Source organism: Oryx dammah, unplaced genomic scaffold, assembly GCF_014754425.2.
Source record: "Oryx dammah isolate SB20612 unplaced genomic scaffold, SCBI_Odam_1.1 HiC_scaffold_27, whole genome shotgun sequence".
NCBI lineage: Eukaryota > Metazoa > Chordata > Mammalia > Artiodactyla > Bovidae > Oryx > Oryx dammah.
In genome coordinates this window covers 8,302,045-8,326,913 of record NW_024070211.1, presented here as the reverse complement: position 1 = coordinate 8,326,913, position 24,869 = coordinate 8,302,045, and the positions used below count along the sequence as shown (strand labels likewise).

General features: G+C 42.2%; 1 protein-coding gene and 1 pseudogene across 5 annotated transcripts; one reads left to right on the top strand and one right to left on the bottom strand.

Moving 5' to 3' along the window:
• The first annotated feature begins 7,507 nt into the window (after positions 1-7,507).
• Positions 7,508-11,471, top strand: RSRP1 (arginine and serine rich protein 1). Of its 5 annotated transcripts, XR_005719133.1 has the most exons (6): positions 7,523-7,703; positions 7,943-8,481; positions 9,083-9,234; positions 9,658-9,702; positions 9,929-10,556; positions 11,074-11,471. XR_005719133.1 is itself a non-coding variant. In XM_040229667.1 (5 exons), the coding sequence occupies exons 2-5, from the start codon at positions 7,995-7,997 to the stop codon at positions 11,191-11,193; spliced, it is 843 nt and encodes a 280-aa protein (XP_040085601.1). In that variant the 5' UTR covers positions 7,516-7,703; positions 7,943-7,994; the 3' UTR covers positions 11,194-11,471. The 5 variants fall into 5 exon arrangements, 2 of the variants coding, with proteins under 2 accessions (XP_040085601.1, XP_040085602.1); XR_005719132.1 differs by lacking the exon at positions 9,658-9,702 and having other exon boundaries at positions 7,508-7,703; XM_040229667.1 differs by lacking the exon at positions 9,658-9,702 and having other exon boundaries at positions 7,516-7,703; positions 10,473-10,556.
• A 9,371-nt stretch (positions 11,472-20,842) lies between these two features.
• LOC120854747 lies at positions 20,843-24,869 on the bottom strand (annotated as a pseudogene).

Here is a 24,869-nt window from a genome sequence, read left to right as displayed (position 1 = left end):
GTCAAGGCTATGGTTTTTCCAGTAGTCATGTATGGATGTGAGAGTTGGTTGTGAAGAAAGCTGAGAGCCAAAGAATTGATGCTTTTGAACTGTGGTGTTGGAGAAGACTCCTGAGAATCCCTTGGACTGCACGGAGATCCAACCAATCCATTCTAAAGGAGATCTGTCCTGAGTGTTCATTGGAAGGACTGATGTTGAAGCTGAAACTCCAATACTTTGGCCACCTCATGCAAAGAGTTGACTCATTGGAAAAGACTCTGTGCTGGGAGGGTTGAGGGCAGGAGGAGAAGGGGCTGACAGAGGATGAGATGGCTGGATGGCATCACCGACTCGATGGACGAGTTTGAGTAAACTCCGGGAGTTGGTGATGGGCAGGGAGGCCTGGAGTGCTGTGATTCATGGGGTCGCAAGAAGTTGGACACGACTGAGCAACTGAACTGAACTGATACTTATAGGAAATTGCCGGGAGCCAGCACAGGAGATCCCACCCATGACAAGATCATGTGGAGGAGACCTGACAAGCAAGGTGGATCAGGACTCGAGGGACTCCCTGGACCTGCTCTAGCATCTACCCCCAAACCAAAATCTGTCTGTCTACTGTTTACTATATTATGCCTTTCACCAACTCTTCTGACATTAACAGGGGGCTATCCCCGGCCACCTTTCTCTGGAGAAAATCAACTTAGGGCTCTAGTTGATAAGTCACCTGAGCATGAAAGGAGCATTTTAATTCAAACCCCCCTGTTAGCATTCTAGCTTGCTTGGCAGGTTTATCCAGACTCTTGCAACTATGCATATGATTGTTCACAAACCATGATACTGGGAAGCCTAACCACTCTAAAAATATAGAACCCTTTGAGGGGTGAAAAAGTTTTATTAAATTAATACTGGTGAAGGGTTTCATTGTTGAGCCAATGCTTGCTGCCAAGTTCCCATATCCCTTATCCATTGTGTGCCCGGGAGTGCCTTAGTTAATATAGTTGGAATGTAAGAAAAACAAGTAGTAGCCTTGGTATTAACCACATCAGACCTTTGAGCTAATAAGTTCTTTTTTTGTTGTAACCCACTGCACCTTTGCTCCATGAGATTGTAACTCTGTTTACTACTTTCTGAGGCTGACACAGATTAGAGGTATAAAGAAAAAACACTTTAAGGGAAAACAAGTTTTTTGGTTGATCAACCTTTATCAAGAAAGGGTCATAAAATGTCAACAGGCCTCCAAGGCCAGAAGATAATGTACACAACATAGGACCCTTGTTTATGGGAAAGGTATGCAGAAAAAATCCTGGTTTCGATAAGGGCAAAACTGCTGGAATGTTTGAGCTGACTCTGCATGACCTTGCATCTTTCATTTTCCTCTATGTACAAGTCAGGGTATAAAAGCTCTTTTTGAAAATAAAGTTACGGGCCTCACTCACCGAAGCTTGGTCTCCCCGTGTCATTCGTTAGTTCGCCAACGCCGTTCATCCTGAGGGTATCCCTGGACTCTGCTGAGGCTGGACCCCAGCAGAAAATGTATTATTAGCTTTTACATTATAGATCTTTGGATTTCCTTGCTTGTTACAAAATTAGCTGTATTAAAATTAATGAAAAAATTTAATTTCGGTACTAAATTTTTCTTAACATATCCAATAGCATCTAATATAATAAACATTCTATAAATATTTGTGGAAGGAGAGATGGGGTATAAATATCTTTCATAGGGAGAAAAAGATAACTATTAAATCATTAATGGTATGATGAAACATTGCAGAACCTCTGTATGATCAGTGTGAGGAAGAGAGACTTGATCAGGTTGGCAAAATAAAATCGGAAAAAGTGAAAAAGGCAAAGTAAAATAAACAATAGACTCTGATGGAAGAGATAAGGTCAATAATGCAGTTACTCTGATAAATATAAATGGGTTGAATTTACCTATTAAATGAAAAAAGTCTTTAATGTTGGGTGTAAAAACTGACCTAGGTGTTATTCACCTAACTCAGCTAGGTGTTGTGTACCTTTCAAACACATAACACAAACTGAACACTTAACAAAAAGGATCCTATTCAGGATCCACAAATATCATCAAAATATATTAGAATACACTTAGCAAGGTAAGTGTAAGATGTGTATGAATAAAAACTACAAAACTTTAGTGAGTGTATTAGTTTTCTACTGCTTCAGTAACAAATAGCCACAAACTTAGTGTCTTCTTGTTGTTGTTGTTCAGTCACTCAGTCATGCCCTATACTTTGTGACCCCATGGACTGCAGCACGCCAGGCTTCCCTGTCCTTCACCATCTCCTGGAGCTTGCTCAAACTCATTCCATTGAGTCAGCAATGCCATCCAACCATCTCAGCCTCTGTTGTCCTCTTTTCCTCCTCCCTTCATTCAGCGAGGCCTGGGGTGCTGCGATTCATGGGGTCGCAAAGAGTTGGACACGACTGAGCGACTGAACTGAACTTCATTCTTTCCCAGCAACAAGGTCTTTTCTAATGAGTTGGCTCTTTGCATCAGGTGGCCAAAGGATTGGAGCTTCAGCATCAGTCCTTCCAGTGAATATTCAGGACTGATTTCCTTTAGGATTGACTGGATTGATCTCCTTACAGTCCAAGGGACTCTCAAGAGTCTTCTCCAACACCACAGTTGGAAAGCATCATTCTTCAGGGCTCAGATTTCATTATGGTCCAACTCTCACATTCATACATGACTACTGGAAAAACCACATCTTTGACTAGATGGACCTTTGTTGGCAAAGTAATGTCTGCTTTTTAATATGCTATTTAGGCAAACAGTTTTTCTTCCAAGGAGCAAGTGTCTTTTAATTTCATGGCTGCAGTCACCATCTGCAGTGATTTTTGGAGCCAAAGAAAATAAAGTCTTAATAGTGTCTTAACCAACTCCAATTTATTAACAGTTCTGTGAGATGGGTTGCTGGTCTAAAGTCACGGTGTCAGCAGGGCTGCCACTGCATTCTTTCAGGAGACCTAGGGGCAAATCCCCAACATTTTGCTCAGTCAGGTATTGGAGGAATTCGGTTCTGAGATTGTAGGACAAAGAGCTCTATTTCCTTGGTGCTGCCAGCAGGGAGCCATCCTTAGTTCCCACAGAACTCTCTGAGTCCTTGCAGATATTCCATAACATTTCAGAAGCAGCAATGAATGGTGGAGTTTTTCTCTTGCTTTGAGTCTCTCCTCTGATTAGATTGGGCTACCCTATATAATACAAGATGTGATTTTGTATCTTCCCTCCAAAAAGAGTGGCCTTTGTAAAAATCTCACCCTTGACTTGCAAAGCAGCTAATTAATACTTCTCCTTACACAAGTGGTAAATTCATTGGATGAAAACTTATTTTAAGGCAACTGTCATGTTTATTAACAATGTGTGTGTGTGTGTGTGTGACAGTCACTCAGTCGTGTCTGACTCTGTGACCCCATTAACTGTAGACCACCAGGCTTCCCTGTCCATGGAATTCTCCAGGCAAGAATACTGGAATGGACTGCCATTCCCTTCTGCAGAGGATCTTCCTGACCCAGGGATTGAACCCTGGTCTCCTGCATCTCAGGCAGCTTCTTTACCACTTGAGCTACAGGGAAATCCTTATTATTAACAATTAATATGTTTTAAATGGTCATCTGAGTTAAATTCACCCATTCCAGTTCATTTTAGTTCGCTGATTCCTAAAATGTTGATGTTCACTCTTGCCATCTCCTGTTTGACCACTTCCAATTTGCCTTGATTCATGGACCTAACATTCCAGGTTCCTTTGCAGTATTACTCTTTACAGCATCAGACCTTGCTTCCATCACCAGTCACATCCACAACTGGGTGTTGTTTTTACTTTGGCTCCGTCTCTTCATTCTTTCTGGAGTTAGTTCTCCACTGATCTCCAGCAGCATATTTGGCAGCTACCGACCTGGGGGGTGATCTTTCAGTGTTCTATCTTTTTTTCCTTTTCATGGGGTTCTCAAGGCAAGAATACTGAAGTGGTTTGCCATTCCCTTCTCCAGTGGACCACATTCTGTCAGACCTCTCCACCATGACTCGCCCGTCTTGGGTGGCCCTACACGCCATGGCTCGTAGTTTCATTGAGTTAGACAAAGCTGTGGTCCATGTGATTAGACTGGTTAGCTTTCTGTGATTGTGGTTTTCAGTCTGTCTGCCCTCTGATGGGGAGAAGGCAATGGCAACCCACTCCAGTACTCTTGCCTGGAAAATCCCACGGACAGAGGAGCCTGGTAGGCTGCAGTCCATGGGGTCGCTAAAAGTCGGGCACGACTGAGCGACTTCACTTTCACTTTTCACTTTCATGCATTGGAGAAGGAAATGGCAACCCACTTCAGTATTCTTGCCTGGAGAATCCCAGGGATGGAGGAGCCTAGGGGGCTGCTGTCTATGGGGTTGCAAAGAGTCTGACACGACTGAAGCGACTTAGCAGCAGCAGCAGCAGCAGCCCTCTGATGGAGAAGGATAAGAGGCTTATGGAAGCTTCCTGATGGGAGAGACTGACTGAGGGGGAAACTAGGTCTTGTTCTGATGGGCGGGGCCATGCTTAGTAAATCTTTAATCCAATTTTCCACTGATGAGTAGAGCTGTGTTCCCTCCCTGCTATTTACCCTAGAGAATCCCATGGACAGAGGAGCCTGGTGGGCTACAGTCCATGGGGTCGCAAAGAGTCGGACACGACTGAGCGACTTCACTCACTCACTTCACTCAAACCATGGTGGAGGTAATGAAGATAATGGTGACCTCCTTCAAAACATCGCAGCATGTACTGCTACACTCACTGCTCCCGACCCTGCAGGAGGCCACCGCCGACCCACGCCTCCACTGGAGACTCCTGGACACTCACAGGCAAGTCTGGGTCAGTCTGCTGCACTCAATCTGCCAACAAATTTGGAAAACTCAGCAGTGGCCACAGGACTGGAAAAGGTCAGTTTTCATTCCATCCCAAAGAAATCCAATGCCAAAGAATCCTCAAACTTCCACACAATTGCACTCATCTCAATCAGTCAGTCAGTCAGTTCAGTTGCTCAGTTGTGTCCGATTCTTTGCGATCCCATGAATCGCAGCACGCCAGGCCTCCCTGTCCATCACCAACTCCCAGAGTTCACTCAGACTCACGTCCATCGAGTTGGTGATGCCATCCAGCCATCTCATCCTCTGTCTTCCCCTTCTCCTCCTGCCTCCAATCCCTCCCAGCATCAGTCTTTTCCAATGAGTCAACTCTTCGCATGAGATGGCCAAAGTACTGGAGTTTCAGCTTCAGCATCATTCCTTCCAAAGAACACCCAGGGCTGATCTCCTTCAGAATGGACTGGTTGGATCTCCTTGCACTCATCTCACGTGCTAGTAAAGTAATGCTCAAAATTCTCCAAGCTAGGCTTCAACAAAACGTGAACCAAGAACTTCCAGATGTTCAAGCTGGTTTTAGAAAAGGCAGAAGAACCAGAAATCAAATTGCCAACATCTGCTGGATCATTAAAAAAAGCAAAAGAGTTCCAGAAAAACATCCATTTCTGCTTTATTGACTATGCCAAAGCCTTTGACTGTGTGGATCACAATACACTGTGGAAAATTCTGAAAGAGATGGGAATACCAGACCACCTGACCTGCCTCATGAGAAATCTCTACACAGGTCAGGAAGCAACAGTCAGAACTCGACATGGAACAACAGACTGGTTCCAAATAAGGAAAGGAGTACATCAAGGCTGTATACTGTCATCCTGCTTATTTAACTTATATGCAGAGTACGTCATGAGAAATGCTGGACTGGATGAAGCTCAACCTGGAATCGAGATTGCTGGAGAAATATCAATAAGCTCAGGTATGCAAATAACACTACCCTTATGGCAGAAAGTGAAGAAGAACTAAAGTGCCTCTTGATGAAAACGAAAGAGGAGAGTGAAAAATTTGGCTTAAATTTCAACATTCAGAAAACTAAGATCATGGCATCCGGTCCCATCACTTCATGGCAAATAGATGGGGAAACAGTGGAAACAGTGGCTAAGTTTATTTTTCTGGGCTCCAAAATCACTGCAGATGGTGATTGCAGCCATGAAATTAAAAGATGCTTACTCCTTGGAAGGACAACTATGACCAACCTAGACAGCATGTTAAAAAGCAGAGACATGCCTTTGCCAACAAAGGCCTGTCTAGTCAAAGCTATGGTTTTTTCAGTAGTCATGTATGGATGTGAGAGTTGGACTGTAACGAAAGCTGAGAGCCAAAGAATTGATGCTTTTGAACTGTGGTGTTGGGGAAGACTCTTGAGTCCCTTGGACTGCAAGGAGATCCAACCAGTGCATCCTAAAAGAGATCAGTCCTGAATATTCATTGAAAGGACTAATGCTGAAGCTGAAGCTCCAATACTCTGGCCACCTGATGTGAAGAACTGACTCATTGGAAAAAACCCTGATGTTGGGAAAGATTGAAGGTGGGAGAAGGAGAGGACAGAAGATGAGATGGTTGGACATAGCAGCTCCTGGCCTGTATTTGATGCACACGCCAGTGGCCACCTGTTGTGGACATGAGTTTGAGTGGACTTCAGGAGTTGGTGATGGACAGGGAGGCCTGGCGTGCTGCAGTCCATGGGGTCGCAGAGTGGGACACGACTGAGAGACTGAACTGATGTCTAAAATGTAACTTACTTATGGTTGGTGGTGGTTTAGTCGCTAAGTCGTGTCCGACTCTTGCGACCCCGTGGACTGTAGCCCACCAGGCTCCTCTGCCCATGGGATTCTCCAGGCAAGAATACTGGAGTGGGTTGCCATTCTCTTCTCCAGGGGATCTTCCTGACCCAGGAAACGAACCCGGGTCTCCGGCATTGCAGGTAGCTTCTTTACCAACTGAGCCACCAGAGAAGCCCATCCTACTTATACATTCTTGGAAATAAAAGTCATCAGTGTTTAATCCCTAGCACCAAAATAATAACTGGAATAATCTCAGACGTCCTTCTGAACCTTCACTAAATTAAAGGTCAGCTAGGAAATGGCAATCCACTCCAGTAGTCTTGCCTGGAAAAGCCCATGGACAGAGGAGCCTGGTAGGCTACAGTCCATGGGGTCACGAAGAGTCGGAATCGACTGAGCAACTTCACTTTCACATGGGTATCTCTGCAGTCTGTCTTTACCTTTCTTACGTTTTCTAGCCAAGACACATTTTCTAAGATAATGCACGCAATGACACGCTTTCCGTGACGTCTCAGGAGGGCGGCCCACCTTTCAGACACGGGTCAGAGGAAGTGGCCAATAAGGGTCCCGGGAGGCACAGCCCGAGCCTGCAGCTTCCCAGAAGAGGAGACCACGCCCCAGTCAACACTGGCCGGGCATAAAGCCCCAGCGACGAGTGTAACCCGCCGGATGCTGCTTCATTTCCCCTCCACTTACAGCCGAAAACCCAACCAGCCAGCGTGCCCGCGCATGCGCATCGCAGAGGCCAATGGGCGAGGCGGAGGGTGGGGCTGGGCGGGCAGAGAGGAGAGTGTCAGTTGGACGAGAAGAGCCACGCCCACACGCAACGTCTCTGCGCACGCGCCGAGCGCCAGCTCCTGGTATTTTAGACGCGTCTGCTGTTGCCCTGTTCAGATCGTGTGAGGACGTCGGACGTGGAGGATTGGAGTGTTCGTGTGGGGAAGAACAGTGAAACTATCTTCGTCCTTACCTTCTACAGGAAGGCGTGCGTTGGGCCTTTCTCTGATTGAGTGAGGCGTCGACGGCCTGTGGTGGGTCTTCTGGTGACAGGGTGCCCCCGCCAGTACCTCAAGACGCGTGTGTCCCTGGGCCTGTGTGAGCCCGCGGGGGGCGGGGGGGGAGGGGGGATGGAAGGTGGCCGGGCGGGGAGGCCGGCCGCAGGCGGCGCCACGGCCTAGAGGCCTGGAGGTTAATTTTCTCCTCGACCCGGGGCCGCCCTCGCGACTCATTCCGGAACTTAACTTTTTTTTCTTTTCCCGTTTGTTTTTAGGAACTGAGTTTCTGGCAAGGGATACTCGCGGAAGAGTTAGCTGCTGGCCGAGATGTCCAGCTACGTGAACGACCTGTGGCCGGGTTCGCCGCCCAAGGCCTCGCCCTCGTCCTCGCGGTCGGGCCCGTGCAGCCGGCCCTCGTCGGCCTCCGGGAGCCGCTCTTCGTCCCGTTGCAGCGTCTCGAGCCGGTCGTGGTCCCGGAGCCGCAGCCCGCCCGGGCGGAGGAGCCGCTCCAGGTCTCGCTCCCGAAGGCGCCACCAGAGGAGGTACCGGCGCTACTCGCGCTCTTACTCCCGGAGCCACTCACGTTCCCGCAGCCGCCGGTACCGGGAGAGGCACTCCGGCTCCACCCGGAGGTCCTACCGGTCCCGCAGCCGCTCCCGCGGCCGCTTGGATTACCGGAGGGCCTACGCCATCGCGCGAGGCCGCCGCTACTACGGCTTCGGCCGCACCGTCTACCCCGAGGAGCACAGAAGCTGGAGGGGTCGATCCCGGAGCAGGTCGCGCAGCCCAACCCCCTTTCGCTTGAGCGAGAAAGGTGAGTCTTTGGAGAGGCCTTCGGGGAAAGAGGAAGGGCCCCAGCGGGTTAATAGTTAAGACTCCGGTACGGTTGGCATCCAGTTTTAAAATAGACCGCTTTCTTTCCCCCTAGGGCTTACACCGTGCGTGTTAAATGGCTCTGTGGAGGGCAGTTGTGGGTGGACCACCTCTCAAAATGCTACTGATTTATTGACCAAGCTTTTGATTATTGGTGGCTCAGACGGTAAAGCGTCTGCCTCCAATACGGGAGACCTGGGTTTGATCCCTGGGTCGGGAAGATCCCCTGGAGAAGGAAATGGCAATCCACTCCAGTACTATTGCCTGGAAAATCCCATGGCCTAGTAGGCTACAGTCCGTGGGGTCGCAAAGAGTCGGACACGACTGAGTGACTTCACTTTTCCTTTCCTTTGATTATTGAGGGAAGGTTACTTTTCTAAACAAAAGAAGTAGAATTCTCTTTCCATAAATAGAAATATATTTTATACGTGGAGATACTGTTTAAATATCTTTATATTACTAGTGTAAGAACACTTTGTGATTTTGAGGTTTTTTTGAGAAATGATACCGGATAAATGAACATTTTGTGTTTCTTTTTGTAGATCGAATGGAGCTGTTAGAAATAGCCAAAGCCAATGCAGCAAAAGCGTTAGGAACAGCCAACTTTGACTTGCCAGCTAGTCTCAGAAGTGTTCCTGTATCTAAGGAAAGAAACCAGGAAACAGGTGTACTGAATAATGGTGCAAAGTCTGAGGTAAGTATTTTGTTTATTTTAAAAATAAACTTAATCTTCAAACTTCATCTCTAAACTTAATATTAAAATAAATAAGCTCTTCAGAAGACTACTACCAGAAAGAGCTGATTATCCATTTTTATTCCATTTACCCTAGACTGTTTCTTGGAATGGCTAGCTAATATAATTTAAATAACAGACCTGACAATATTAGATAGGGTCTTTCCCATGAAAGTGGGAGACTAATGATCTTTATTTTCAATTGCCATAGTCCTGATTACTTCCATAATTGTAGCTGGTACTTTGGTGATTTCTTTGTAGTTACCAAGTTTTTCTAGCTAGTTTTTTATAGAGTATCTGTAATTTTCATTTGCAGGGTTATGTTCCCACAGCTTCTGTACTCAACATACAGTATAGTTTATCTGCTTTATTTCTGTCTTATAGAAATCATGAATGTGGTCTCCAGACATTGATGAAGAAAGTCTGTTGGTAATTGATACATGCGCAAAAGCATCAGAGGTTAAACTAATTTGAAGTCATATGTTGACCCACTGAAAGCTTAGTGTTTTGTTGGTAGATTCCGATGCATGCTAGAATTTGGGACAAGCACCATTTGGATAAGATACTAAAGACAATTTTTAAATGAAAGTGTACTTTGTAATGGCGGGGCATCTGATACAGATGTCCCTTTCATAATATATGCAATATATTCCAGATGTTTTGAGAGATTACAGAAGAAGAGGCCTGCTTCATTTGCAGATAAGTTTATTATAATTCTCCAGAAATGTGCAGCATAAAATGCATAGCTTTAAAGGTTTACAATAATTAGGAATTGATACATTCAGTTAACATGAGAACGATGGGTTATCTATCATGCAGACCCAGGTGTGGGTTTGCCTAAGCATTAGTGGTGGACAAAGAGTTGAGTTGATTTTTCAGGTGATTAGGTACCCAACTGGATGGGCAAATGCCTTAGTTCTTTTGAAACTAGGTATTTTTTGGTATAATTTTATTTTCACAGTTACTTGAATTTAGATCAGAGGGATACATACAATACTGCTTTATGGAGAAAGGTATCTTAAATCATTGAATCAATTTTATGGGAAAAACTTAACAAAAGTATTATGTTATTTTAGGATGTTGACTGGTTAGATCAAACTTGATTTATGTCTCTACAAGTAAATTTATAATACACTTGAACTACTTTTTATACCTACAAGGGTACGACTTCTAAAATTTACTTTCTTTTACCTGTCTAGCTATCGGACAAGTTAACAGAAGATGGAACAAAAAATGCCAATGAAAAGTCTTATCAGCAAAAAAGCATCACTTTTAGCTCTAACGTAAGTATATCTAAGCATTGATCACTCAAAAACTAGACTTGGAATGTATTTCTGTTAGGGGGCTTTTATTTTTGTTGGCTTACTTGTGATATGAGGCCTACTAAGCCACTAAATAGAATTTTTAATACTTTTTTTGTGTGGTCCTCACAAGTGACCAATAGGTTCTTACTCTAATATGCACATTCTCAGTTTCAGCGTTTTCCCCTTTTAACTGTTCCCTTTGTCCTTTTTGATTGTTGAAATATTTTAAAATAAAATCTCAGAATATCCTGTGATTAGAATAATCAGCTAAAGGCTTAATAAAATTTCAAAACTATCTTAATATCTCCCTGTTGCAGTATGCCTTGCACATATCTGATTTCCCCCACTAGTGTCTCGGCTTAACAGTTTGATGGAATTAAGTTGCAAGTGAGGTCCATGGCTTTGCATTTGGTTGGTGTCTTTTATTTAATGTGATATTTTAAATATATAAGGTATGTGTTTGGGAAGCTGACTTTAAGAATTTGTTCTCTTTCAGAATTCTGTAGCAAAGCCTATGCTTCAGAAATCAGCTAAAGCTATTGCTGAAGAGAATTCTTCAGGATCCCCAAAAATAGATAAGAAGAAAAGTCCATATGGACTGTGGATACCTGTCTAAAAAAAGCCAGCTGCTAAGGTTGCCTGAAATGCACTTTTTTTTTGCAAGTTTTGTTTCTAGCATTATTCCATTCTTGTGAACCATTTAGTGGTGGTGTTGCAATTACAAATGACAACACAAAAATATGTAAATACTTAATTTAAATAATGATTTAGATTTCTTTTGCAGATGGGAGATAGCACAAATGGACCACAGGTTACACACAGGTGGGATTCTTGTATATTTACACTTGTAAATGTTTTATATAATACAGATCTGTTATGTAGAAGTGAAATTTTAAAAAGCAAACAGTAATTGAACTGTGTTGTAAATACTTTGTTAATAAATTTTTTAAAATTATTGTAGTCTCTCTTGGTTTTGTATATTTTACATAATGGGTTTTTATTTAATGAAGAAGAATGAGGTAGTATCTCCTTTAAAACCTTCCTGCTCCCAGATCCAAATCCATGGATTGATACCATAAGGCTCAGTGACCTTACCTGGGAGTTCGTGAGAAATGTTGAACCTCAAGTCTTTACCCCAGATCTGAATTAGAAATTGAATCACAACCGTGTTCCCTGTTGATGGTAGATACTCATTAAAATCTGAAAAGTTTGGCCTTAAAGACTTAATATTAGCATAGTGTTGTCCTGAACTGAGCATCAGGGCATGAAACTCAGAGAGGTTGAAGTGGAATTGCTCAATGAGCTAGAAAATCAGAGGCTTTAGTTGCATTTATTTTTTTCCATCATGTTTTAATATTCATGATTTGAAATTCTTGAATGCTTCTTACTATAGCTGAGAAGGAACTTAACTAAGCATGTAAAAATTTTAAAATGAGTGTTACACTCAAGATCTGGACAGTTGGTTTAAACATTAGCTACAGACTTTTGTAATTTCACCTGTTAATGTAGTGGATACCAGAACTTAGAAAGATTTTAAGCCATTTTTAAATGGTCTCTCCAAGCATTTGACTAATTGCATAAATGTTTGAATTTAAATGTAAGATGTGAGCTTAAAAAGATAGTGATCCTCAAGTGGGATGTAATGCTATATTAACTAAAGCTGTGCTATCCAGTATTTACATACACCTCCCATTAAGACAGCCACTAGCCCCATGTGTGCTTTTGACTACTTTGGCTAGAATGACTGAGGAACTGAATTTTTTTGTTGATACAGAGTATTAGGGAGTAATAGTTACATTGCATAATCATGGTAATAAAAGGTGTTTATCAGTTTCACAATCAATAGCCAGACAGAAAGTAAAAGATCATTACAATTGTAAGCCATAGTGGGAACATGATTAACAATATAAAATAATTACATACAGTTTGAGGGAGTCAAAGTGATGTGATAAGTGAAAGTCTTTTTCTGTTTGTTTCCTGCCTAGAGAAGTTCCTTTAGCATTTGCTATAAAACTGGTTTAGTGGTTCTGAATTCTCTTTTGCTTGTCTGGAAAGCTGCTCCATCAAATCTGAATGAGAGTCTTGCCAGGTAGATGTATTCTTGGTTATAGGTTCTACCCTTTCATCACTTGATAAATATATCTTGCCATTCCTTTTTGGCTTGTTGAGTGTCTGTTGAGAAATCAGCTGATAAGCTGATGGGAGTTCTCTTGTATGTTATTTGTTGTTTTTCCATTGTTTTTAATACTTTATCTCTGTCATTAAGTTTTGTCCATTTGATTACTATGTCTTGGTGTTGGTGTGCTCTGCCTTGGGTTTGTCCTGCCTGGGACTCTGCTTCCTGGACTTGGTTGACTATTCCCTTTCCCTTGTTTGGGAAGTTTTCAGTTACTATATTTTTTCAGGTACTTTCTCTCCTTCTGGGACCCCTGTAATGCAAATGGTGCATTTAATGTCCCAGAGGTCTCTTAGGCTGTCTTCATTCTTTTTCATTCTTTTTTTCTATATTCTGTTCGGTGGCAGTGATTTCCACCATTCTGTCCTCCAGGTCATTTATCCGTTCTTCTGCCTCAGTTATTCTATTGATTCCTTCTAGCACATTACTCATCTGTTTGTTCTTTAACTCTTTTTGGTCCTTGGTAAATGTTTTTTTGCATCTTCATTGTTTTCTCAAGATCCTGGGTCATTTTCAGTATCATTATTCTTAATTTTTTTTTGGAAGGTTGCCTATCCACTTTATTTAGTGGTTTCTCTGGGGTTTTATCTTGTCCCTTCCTCTGGGATATAACTCTGTGCTTTTTCATGCTGATTAACTTTCAATAATGTGGTTTTTGTTCTAGCTCTTGTGAAACTGTGGTTCTTCGTGCTTCTGTCTGCCTGCTGGAGGAAGCTAAGAGGCTTGAGTAAGCTTCCTGATGAGAGGGACTGACGTGGGAAAAAATGGTCTTATTGTGGTGGGCAGGGCCTTCTTGCACAGTAAAGCTTTAATACAGTTACTGGCTGATGGGTAGGGTTGGACTTCCTCCGTGTTAGGGCTCTTTGGATTAATGGCGACCTCTAAGAGGGCTTATGCCAAGGGGTAACTTCCTGGACTGCTGCTGCCAGTGCCCCTGTTCCTGTGGTGAGCCCCTGCTGACACGTCTCTGTAGGACACCCTCCCAACACTCAAAAGGTAGTTTTGGTTCAGCTCTCCTTTTGGGTCACTGCTCCTTTTCTCTGGGTCTTGGTGCATGCAACATTTTGTTTGTGTCCTCCAAGATTGCAGTCTGTTTCCCCAGTCCTATGGAAATCCTATAAGCAAATCCCCTTCAACACCAGATTTCCTGGGGATCCCCAGCCTGGAAAGTCTGAGGTGTGGTCCAGAACCTTCACAACAGTGGGAGAACTAATTCAGTACTACTGTTCTCCAGTTTGTGAGTCACCCACCTGGTGGGTATGGAATATATTGTGATCGCGCTCCTACCGTCTCCCTGTGGCTTCTTTGTCTTTGATGTGGGGTATCTTTTTGGTGGGTTCCAGCATCTTCCTGTCAATGGTTGGTCAACAGCTAGCTGTGATTTTGATGCTCTTGGAGGAAGAGATGAGCATACATCCTAGTCTGCCATCTTGAACCGGAAGCCTAGAACTGAATTTTAAGTAACCATTTACTGGAAAGTGCAGATAATAAATATTTCTGTGTAGAATATTGTATTGGATAAGAGCTGCTCTTAAATTTGACCCTATTAAAAATGTAAATGTGCAAAGACTTGGGTATATATGTCCTGGACATCAAATTTGTTATCTTTTAGGTAGTCTTGGTCACATTCTCATCCTTTAAGCCAGCAGCACTTGATGTGAACAAGGAATTTCCTGGGAGAGTTTTTCTGGGTAAAATAAAATGCTTCTTTTCCACTTAGTTTCTAACCGTGGTTATTGGGAGGGTAATTTGCTTCTAATTCATGAGAGTTTAAATAGTAAGTTCATATTTATTCTAAGGAGACCTGAGAATATTGATACACTGGCCTAGTTACATCAAAGTACAAGAAAACAGGATTGGTTTTAGGGTTTGTAATTTTTTGAAAATGTGGATAACATGAACACTCAGTATAATTTGTTGGTATATCCTTAGCAAGGTTACAGAACTCTCCAAGGTACTCTTTGTAAGGTAGACTTTTGCAATGAACTGATGACAAAATGCTAAAATAATTTTCACCTTCACTTAGCTGGTGACAGAAAAGCACCTGCTTTGATTGTGATTTGTGTTCAAATACAGCCTTTAATAGCTAAGTATACAAATCATGTAACCTCTTTAACCAGTCCTCCTATATAACAGATTAGCCATATCTGTTACCTTTCAGCCTTGTTCAGTCGCTTAGTCTTGTCAGACTTTTTGCAACCCCGTGGGCTGCAGCATGCCAGGCTTCCCTGTCCTTCAGCATCTCCCAGAACTTGCTCAAACTCACGTTCATTGAGTCGGTGATGTCATCCAACCATCTTGTCCTCTGTTGTCCCCTTCTACCTTCAGTCTTTGCCAGCAGCAGGGTCTTTTCCAGTGAGTCAGTTCTTCACATCAGGTGGCCAGTACTGGAGCTTCAGCTTCAGCATCAGTGCTTCCAATGAATATTCAGAATTGATTTCCTTTAGGATTGACTGGTTTGATCTTGCAGTCTAAGAGACTCAAGCGTCCTCTCCAACACCACAGTTCAAAAGCATCAATTCTTCAGTGCTGAGCCTTTATGGTCCAACTCTCACATCCATACATGACTACTGGAAAAACCATAGCTTTGACTAGACGGACCTTTGTTGGCAAAGTAATGTCTCTGCTTTTTAGTATGCTGTCTAGGTTGGTCACAACTTTTCAAGAAGCAAGTGTCTTTTAATTTCATGGCTGTAGTCACCATCTGCAGTGATTTTGGAGCCCAAGAAAATAAAAGTCTGCCACTGTTTCCATTGTTTCCCTACCTGTTTGCCACGAAGTGATGGGACTGGATGCCATGATCATCTTGTGCTGTGCTTAGCTGCTTCAGTCATGTCTTACTCTTTGTGACCTATGGACTGTAGCCCACCAGGCCCCTCTGTCCATGGGATTATTCAGGCAAGAACACTGGAGTGCATTGCCATGCCCTTCTCCAGGGGATCTTCCCAACCCATGATCTTAGGTTTTTGAATGTTGAGTTTTAAGCCAGCTTTTTCACTCTTTCACCTTCATCAAGAGGCTCTTTAGTTCCTCTTTGCTGCCTTAAGGATGGTGTCATTTGCATATCTGAGGTTACTGATATTTTTCCTGGCAATCTTAATTCCAACTTGTGCTTCATCCACCCTGGCATTTCACATGATGTACTATGCATATAAGTTAAACAGGGCAACAATATACAGCCTTGATGTAGTACTTTGCCAATTTTCAATCAGTCTGTTGTTCCATGTTCAATTCTAACTTTTGCTTCTTGACCTGCATACAGATTTCTCAGCAGGCAGGTAAGGTGGGAATACCAGGGAATGGTATTGCCATCTCTTTAAGAATTTTCCACAGTTTGCTGTGATCCACACAGTCAAAGTCTTTGGCGTAGCCAATGAAACAGAAATAGATCTTTGTCTGGAATTCTTTTGCTGCTTCTATAATCCATTGGATGTTGGCCATTTGATCTCTGGTTCCTCTGCCTTTTCTAAAATCCAGCTTGAACATCTCCAAGTTCATGGTTCACGTACTAATGAAGCCTAGCATGGAAAATTCTAAGTGTTACTTTGCTAGTGTGTGAAATGAGTGCAATTGTGTGGTAGTTTGAACAATCTTTGGCATTGCCTTTCTTTGGGTTTGGAATGAAAACTGACCTTTTCCAGTACTGTGGCTACCGCTGAGTTTTCCACATTTGCTGGCATGCTGAGTACAGCACTTTTAACAGCATCATCTTTTACGACCTGAAATAGCTGGAATTCCATCAGCTCCACTAGCTTTGTTCGTAGTGATGCTTCTTAAGGCCCACTTGACTTCACATTCCAGGATGTCTGACTCTAGGTGAATGATCATACCATCGTGGTTATCTGGGTCATGAAGATCTTTTTAATATAGTTCTGTGTATTCTATGTATTGTTCACTTAGGAAGGCTTTCTTATCTCTCCTTGCTATTCTTTGGAACTCTGCATTCTGATGGGTATATCTTTCCTTTTCTCCTTTGCCTTTAGCTTCTCTCTTTTCTCCGCTATTTTTAAGGCCTCTTCAGACAACCATTTTGCCTTTTTTCATTTCTTGGTGATGGTTTTGATCACCACCACCTGTACAAGGTTATGAACCTCTGTCCCTAGTTCTTCAGGCATTCTATCAGATCTAATTTGTTGAATCTATTTGTCACTTCCACTATATAATCTAAGATTTGATCTAGGTCATACCTGAATGGTCTAGTGGTTCTTCCTACTTTCTTCACTTTAAGTCTGAATTTTGAAGTAAAGAATTCATGCTCTGAGCTGAAGTCAGCTTTTGCAATAAAGAATTCATGATCTGAGCTACAGTCAGCTCCTGGTCTTGTTTTTGCTGATTGTACGGAGCCTCTCTATGTTCGACTGCAAAGAATATAATCAATCTGATTTCAGTATTGACCATCTGGTGATGTACATGTGTAGAGTAGTGTCTTGTGTTGTTGGAAGAGTGTGTTTGCTATGACCAGTGTGTTCTCTTGGCAAAACTCTGTTAGCCTTTGCCCTGCTTCATTTTGATCTCCAAGGCCAAACTTGCCTGTTACTCCAGGTATCTCTTGACTTCCTACTTTTGCCTTCTAGTTCCCTATGATGAAAAGGACATCTTTTTTTGGTGTTAGACTAGAAGGTCTGGTAGAAGTTCTACTTCTTGTAGAAGATTTTATAGAAGTTCTAGAAGGTCTTCATAGAACTGTTCAGCTTGTTTGGCATTAGTGGTTGGGCCATAGACTTGGGTTACTGTGATATTGAATGGTTTGCTTTGGAAAGGAACAGAGATCATTCTGTCTTTTTTGAGGTTGTACTCAAGTACTGCATTTTGGACTCTTGTTGACTTTGAGGGCTATTCCATTTCTTTTAAGGGATTCTTGCCCACAGTAGTAGATACAATGACCATCTGAATTAAATTTGCCCATTCCAGTCCATTTTAGTTCACTGATTGCTAAAATGTCGATGTTCACTCTTGCCATTTCCTGTTTGACCGCTTCCAATTTACCTTGATTCATGGACCTAACATTCCAGGTTCCTATGCAATATTGTTCTTTACAGCTTGGGACTTGACTTCAACCACCAGACCCATCCACAGCTGGGTATTGTTTTTGCTTTGGCTCAGCCTCTTCATTCTTCCTGGAGCTATTTCTCTGCTCTTCTCCAGTAGCATATTGGGCACTTAGGGACCTGGGGAGTTCATCTTTCAGTGTGGTATCTTTTTGCCTTTTCATACTGCTCATGGGGTTCTCAAAGCAAGAATACTGAAATGGTTTGCCATTCCCTTCTCCAGTGGACCACATTTTGTCAGAACTCTCCACCATGATCCAAATATCTTGGCTGATTTTCTTTTTACTACCAAGTATGCTGAAAAGAGGGCTTTCCTGGTGGCTCAGATGATAAAGAATCTGCCTGTAAAATTCAGGAGACCTGGGTTGGATCCCTGGGTAGGGAAGATCCCCTGAAGAAGGATATGGCTAGCCACTCCAGTATTTTTGCCTGGAGAATTCTGTGGACAGAAAAGCCTGGCGGGCTACAGTCTGTGGGGTCACAAAGAGTTAGACACTACTGACCGACTAATACTCCTAACTCCTAATGCTGAAAAGAATATACTTTCTCCATTTTTTCATAATCATCCCATGAAGTCCTGTCAGTCTTTAACTTGACCTTGTTTGGGTGTGGGTATGACTACTATGTTCAGTCTCTTCTAAGCTTTATAACATAAGATAATTGCATATTCCCAGACTGTCATTATGTAAGTGGGATGTAGTTGCCTAGGTGTGATAAACCATGTCATCACGACCTGAACAAATAGCAAGCAGCTGCTGACAGTGAGAAATTGTACCAAGAGACTAGATTCAGTGCTGTCCAATATAAAGGAGAGCCTCAATGAAAAAGATTAAAGAGGTCAATTCATTTTTTATCCCAGTATACTTAAAAATATTTCAACATTTAATGTAAAAAGAGGTGATACCTTGCCTTTTTTGGTAAGGTGGTGTGATTCAGTGTGTATTTTACACTTAAAGCACACCTCCGCTTGCCCTAGCTACATTCCAGCGGGTAGCTGGTCACATATGGTAGATGGCTACCGTGCTTATTGAAAGCACAGTCCGAGATGTTAGGTTCAGGTCTATAATACTGTTGTTCAGTCACTAAGTCATGTCCAACTCTTTTATGACCCCACGGACTGTAGCCCACCAGGCTCCGTTGTCCATGGCATTTCCCAGGCAACAATACTGGAGTAGGTTGCCATTTCCTTCTCCAGGGGATCTTCCCAACCCAGAGATGGAACCCACGTCTCCTGCATTGGCAGGTGGGTTCTTGACCTCTGAGCCACCAGGAAAGCCCTCAGGTCTGTAATACTTTGCCTTTTTTTTTTTTTTTCCCTAGAGAGGAGTCATGCTTACTGAACTAACTACAGCATGTTGTCCTTTGGTTTTCTTTGCTGAAACATCAAGTTTACCTCGTAAAATTTGTTCTTATGAGGGCTCACTTTTCACTACTTCCTTATGGAGTTCTTTCTCAAATTTTTCTGTCATTCAGGCAGATTGCTATACATTTGTCTTTGACCTCTTCTATTGTCTACAATGGCTCTTTGTCCTTTGCTCACAGTTGGATTCTATCCTTGGCCTCCTCCTTTAACCTCTGTTGCCAGTTTCCTCCATTCTGCCTTTAACTATCATCTACTAACTGAGGATTAGCAATTTTCTGAACTCCAGTTTGCAATGCTTGCCTCAGTGCTTCAGAATGAAGCTTTCCTATACTGAGCTTATTACAGTATTGCCTGTTTGAATTAGTGGCTTTCATCATGCACTCCGTCTCCTTCAAAGATCATACTGACATCTGATTTTTGGTTGGCTCTTGGGAGTGCTTTTCTTCTCTGTAGAAATCCTATTTGTCTTTTAAACCCAGGTCAGTATCATGTCTATGAAACCTATTAAATTTTCCCTCACCTCCTTTTCCCTTAGTTGAAATGTATTAAATGTTTCTTTGAAAACACTGGGGAACAAAAAACTATCATTTCATTACTCTTGATAAGATTGGGCTGCATGGGTGTGCATTTGTCAAATTAAGTTAAAAAATTAGTCTAAGTAAAATTATCACTTCTGTTCCCATTCTCCAGAGACAATCACTGTAAATAGTAGGATATACATCCTGGATTTTTTTTTTAATGCCTGGACAAACCCCTCTTTATATAGATAAGAGCATCTCTTCAGTGTAGATCTATCTCATTCTTTAATTGTATGAATGTACTATAGTGTTACAATTTCCCTATTCACAGTACATTGAATATACCTTTATTAATAGCATTTATATAGCCATCTATATAAGTCCATCATTAGCTAAATCATATTTTCCTACTCGTTTATCCATAAGGATTGCCCAATTTACTGATCTCAGTCCTAGTTAATGTTTTTATTCACATGACATGGAATAAATAATCTTCACTTTCATGGGATACTCCTGACTTCAGTCTTCTGTCCTGTTTCCTATGTGTGTGTATGTATAATTACTACTAAAATCAAATATCCTAAAACCAATTGAAATAAGGTTAGAATTCCAGTTAGCCTTAAAAAAATGGATTGTATTATATATATTTTAATAATTCTCTGACCAAGTATTTTAACTTACATTCTTCCAAGGAATATTTGCTTTTTGAAGGATGGCATATTTACAAAATCCCATTGGAGAATCAGTCTCCTACCCTCTATGCTTGCCCCATACATGCACCTGGGCCATGGAGTAGAATATGAGAAAGGCAAGAACTTGTTAACTGACTGCTCTGGGCAGATGAGGGAATGGGGAAAGTTAAGGTGAATTTCCAGTAGGAATTTCCATTGCCTTTCTTTCACTACCTACCATAGCTTACAAGAAGAATTAATGCCAGTTTAGCATCTGAAGCTCCCAAGTTGAACTCTAGGTCAAATCAAGCATGACAAATTTCATCATGATGATGACTTGGGTTTATATCTAAGAATTTTAAGCCTAGCAGAGTACACACATTAAGTACACACCTTTAACACAGAAATGCAAGACAAAATTTTTCTGAAACAAGTGAATAAATATGTAAGTATGAAAGTACAGTCATTTGTAGAACACATCTTTACAAGTTATAAAAGGGAAGTGTCCTGATTTACTGGTACAATTTGGCAGTCAAAACAGTTCCTGAAGGAGATTAGACAGCTGTTCCCTCTTTCTAAGTTAATTTCAGCTATATATTTCTCATAGAATCTTTCTGCCTTCTTGTTGAATTTAGCATTCCTTCCATTAGTGTATAATGACGTCTCCAGCTATATTTGTTTCATTTTTTAATTCTGTAGAAACATATATGGAATCCAAAGCTGCTTGCTTTTTTATTCTAAGACTGAAGCAATATGTTTAGAAAAGTACCCTGCAAGGATATATGTCCAATGAGCATTGTTCTTGCAGTTTTCTTTTTAAAGTTAACAGTACCATCAAATGTGAAAGAGGAGAGTGAAAAAGTTGGCTTAAAGCTCAGCATTCAGAAAACAAAGATCATGGCATCTGGTCCCATCACTTCATGGCAAAGAGATGGAGAAACAGTGGAAACACTGGCAGACTTTAATTCTGGGCTCCAAAATCACTGCAGATGGTGACTGCAGCCATGAAATTAAAAGACGCTTACTCCTTGGGAGAATAGTTATGACCAACCTAGACAGCATATTAAAAAGCAGAGATGTTACTTTGCCAACAAAGGCCTGTCTAGTCAAGGCTATGGTTTTTCCAGTAGTCATGTATGAATGTAAGAGTTGGACTATAAAGAAAGCTGAGCGCTGAAGAATTGATGCTTTTGAACTGCGGTGTTGGAGAAGACTCTTGAGAGTCCCTTGGACTGCAAGGAGATCCAACCAGTCCATCCTAAAGGAGATCAGTCCTGAGTTCACTGGAAGGACTGATGTTGAAGCTGAAACTCCAATACTTTGGCCACCTGATGTGAAGAGCTGATTCATTTGAAAAGACCCTGATGCTGGGAAAGATTGAAGGTGGGAGAAGGGGGATGACAGAGGAAGAGATGGTTGGATGGCATCACCAGTTCAATGGACATGAGTTTGAGTCGTCTCCGGGACTTGGTGATGGACAGGGAGGCCTGGCATGCTGCAGTCCATGGGGTTGCAAAGAGTCGGACACGACTGAGTGACTGAACTGAACTGAACTGAACCATCAAATGACCTGATCTGAAGTTTGGGAACCTGGGTTCAGGTTGAAATATGAGAGCAGTGATACATTATGTTAGAATTTTTATGCATACTCTATAGATTTTGCCTAATAATTATACCATTCAAAACATACAAAAGTGGTAGAGGATGGGACCATTCTTCAAACTAATAATTCAAGTGTTCTTTAACTTCTTAATTCAAGTGTTCTTTGATTTCTACCCAGTTAATTTTGTTATTAGGCATGAAATCAGTACTAAAACTTCAGGCTACATTTGTAGTACTTGCTGCTTTTCCAAGTCTATGACCATCCTGCCAGTTTCTTCTGTGGAAGGCACATATGTTCTATGAAGAGGCCTACTAGAAGTTGGGTGGAATGCCTTTCCACTGAAAAAGTGAATTGGTGAGTAACAGGAAAAAAGATTCCATACTATAGCACATGGAACTCTGCTCAATGTTAATGGATGGGAGGGGAGTTTAGGGGAGAATGGATATATGTATATTTATGGTTAAATCCTTTCACTGTTCACTTGAAACTATCACAACATATTCGTTAATTGTATATATTCAAATACAAAATAAAGTTAAAAAAAGATCCTATACCTTTAGAACTGGACAGTGTCCAGTGGTCAAAAGTGGAAAACTTAGGGATTATATTTGATTTCAAAGACATTAGCAGAGGACCACGGGTTCATGGACTTAACCAAGTTCATATGTTGAGAGATCTTGAGTAACATGCTATGCTTAGCCCTCTCCACTCTACTGCACTATCACTATTGAAACAGTTTTGATCTTTAGCACGTGCATGCATGCTAAGTTGCTTCAGTCACATCCAGCTTTGCAACCCTCTGGGCTGTAGCCCACCAGAATCCTCTGTCTGTGGGATTCTCCAGGCAAGAATACTGGAGTGGGTTGCTGTGCCTTCCTCCAGGGGACCTTCCGACCCAGGGATTGAACCCACATCTCTTACGTCTCCTGCATTGGCAGGCAGGTTCTTTATCACTACAGCCGCCTTGGAAGTATCTCTCTTCCATAAGTAAGGAGTGCAGTTTAGCATTGCTTACTGCACATAATAGAAAGTATTACTGTGTCCCTTGCCTTTGGAAAGTGTAATAGCAACAGTAATAATCATGATAATAAATAATAGCCAGTACATATACAGTGCCCTCTGTATGCCAAGCACTGATCTAATGCATTGTATGAATTTATTTGTTATGATTTATTTAATCATTCTTTGCTCAGCCTATGAAGTGAGAGAGCACCGTTGTAATTCCCTGTATACAGGTGAAGAAACAGAAAAATCTTGTGACACAGCTAGTAAGTGGTGGAGCCAGGACTCAAGGCCAGGAAGCAAAGCTCCAGGATCAGCACTCTTAAATTCAAGGCCTTCCAGTAACACACAAAACGTATGCCTTTAAAACACATTGACTTACTGCTTTTCTCTCAAGTCTCTTGTATGTTTCTATGTCAGGTCTGATCTGTTTGGTCAACCTATGATACTGGTGTAACTGGGCAGCAGCATAATCTGAAGAAAAGGGGACGCCGACTATTTTAGTTGTTGGATATTATTAGACTTGTTGAATGGGCCATTAATATGCCCAGTCAGTAAGGTTGAAGCCGTTTTTATCTGAAAATCCGAGATCAGGATTTTTCCTCTTTTTCCTCTTCCATCTTTCTACATCTTTTACACTGATCTCTAGCAACTTTACTTCTTCATAGTCTTCCCCTCTTGCTGCACATTTCTAAAGTGAAAGTCGCTCAGTCATGTCCAACTCTTTGCAACCGCATGGACTGTAGAGTCCCTGGAATTCTCCAGGCCAGAATACTGGAGTGGGTAGCCTTTCCCTTCTCTAGGGGGAATCCCAACCCAGGGATCGAACTCAGGTCTCCTGCATTGCAGGCAGACTCTACCAGGTAAGCCCCAGGGGAAGCCCGAGAATGCTGGAGTGGGTAGCCTTTCCCTTCTCCAGTGGGTCTTCCCAGCCCAGGAATCAAACAGGGGTCTCCTGCATTGCAGGCGGGTTCTTTACCAACTGAGCTATGAGGGAAGCCCGCACATTCCTAAAATGAGGGGAAAAATCTTTAACTTTGTTGCCTTTTATAATTCCTTGATTCATATGAAAAACCTGAAGACTGCCATCAAGACAGTAAAATGGCCAATGTACAAAAACTGTGGAATTTGCTGTGCTGTGATCTGAAAGAAGTAATATGTCTATAACACTGATGCCAAAAATAACTGTGGGGGAAACACCGTGTCCATCGAAATCCTTCCCTCCTTTCTACCCTCATGGCGGCCCAGTTCTCAATGTCCCTTGCAGCTGGATCCGGCCAGTGTCTTAGGCTGCTCAACTGGGAACTGATACTTGAAATCCTCACGGGCTTTGTCTTTTTGTTTAGTTTTTAAGTCGTGTCCAACTCTTTTGTGACCCTGTGGACTATGGCCTGCCAGTCTCCTCTGTCCATGGGATTGCCAGGCAAGAATACTGGAGTGGGTTGTCATTTCCTTCTCGAGGGGATCTGCCCAACGCAGGGGGTGGACCCGAGTTTCCTGCAATGGTAGGCCGATTCTTTACTGCTGAGCCACCAGGGAAGTCTGAGCTTTATCTTTTCTTAGTTGGAGCTTTTGTTACTGTAGCTTAACCTTTTACCCTAATATCCATTATGTGGCTCTAACTATGTGCCAGCGGTGTTGTAAGTGTTTTACATATTTTATTCTAACAACTCTTAAGGTAGAGGTGAGGAAACCAGAGCTGGAATGCTTAATGCTTAACTATGATACCATATGCTCTATACTGCTTCAACATAGCAGTAATATTTGAATCCACAGCTAATGTAGATGGCAGAAGTGTACTTATTTTTTCCTTTTCTTCTTCCTGCAATTGCCATTCCAAATGAATTTTTTTATCTTCCCACTTTGCAGGTAATTTAAGTCTTTTATGTCCTCCACAACTTCCTGGTGATT

Coding starts and splice junctions, on each gene's coding strand:
- RSRP1 (XM_040229667.1), top strand. CDS start 7,995: ATGTCCAGCTACGTGAACGACCTGTGGCCGGGTTCGCCGCCCAAGGCC. Junction 8,482..9,082: donor CTTTCGCTTGAGCGAGAAAG/GTGAGTCTTTGG, acceptor TTCTTTTTGTAG/ATCGAATGGAGCTGTTAGAA. Junction 10,557..11,073: donor GCATCACTTTTAGCTCTAAC/GTAAGTATATCT, acceptor GTTCTCTTTCAG/AATTCTGTAGCAAAGCCTAT.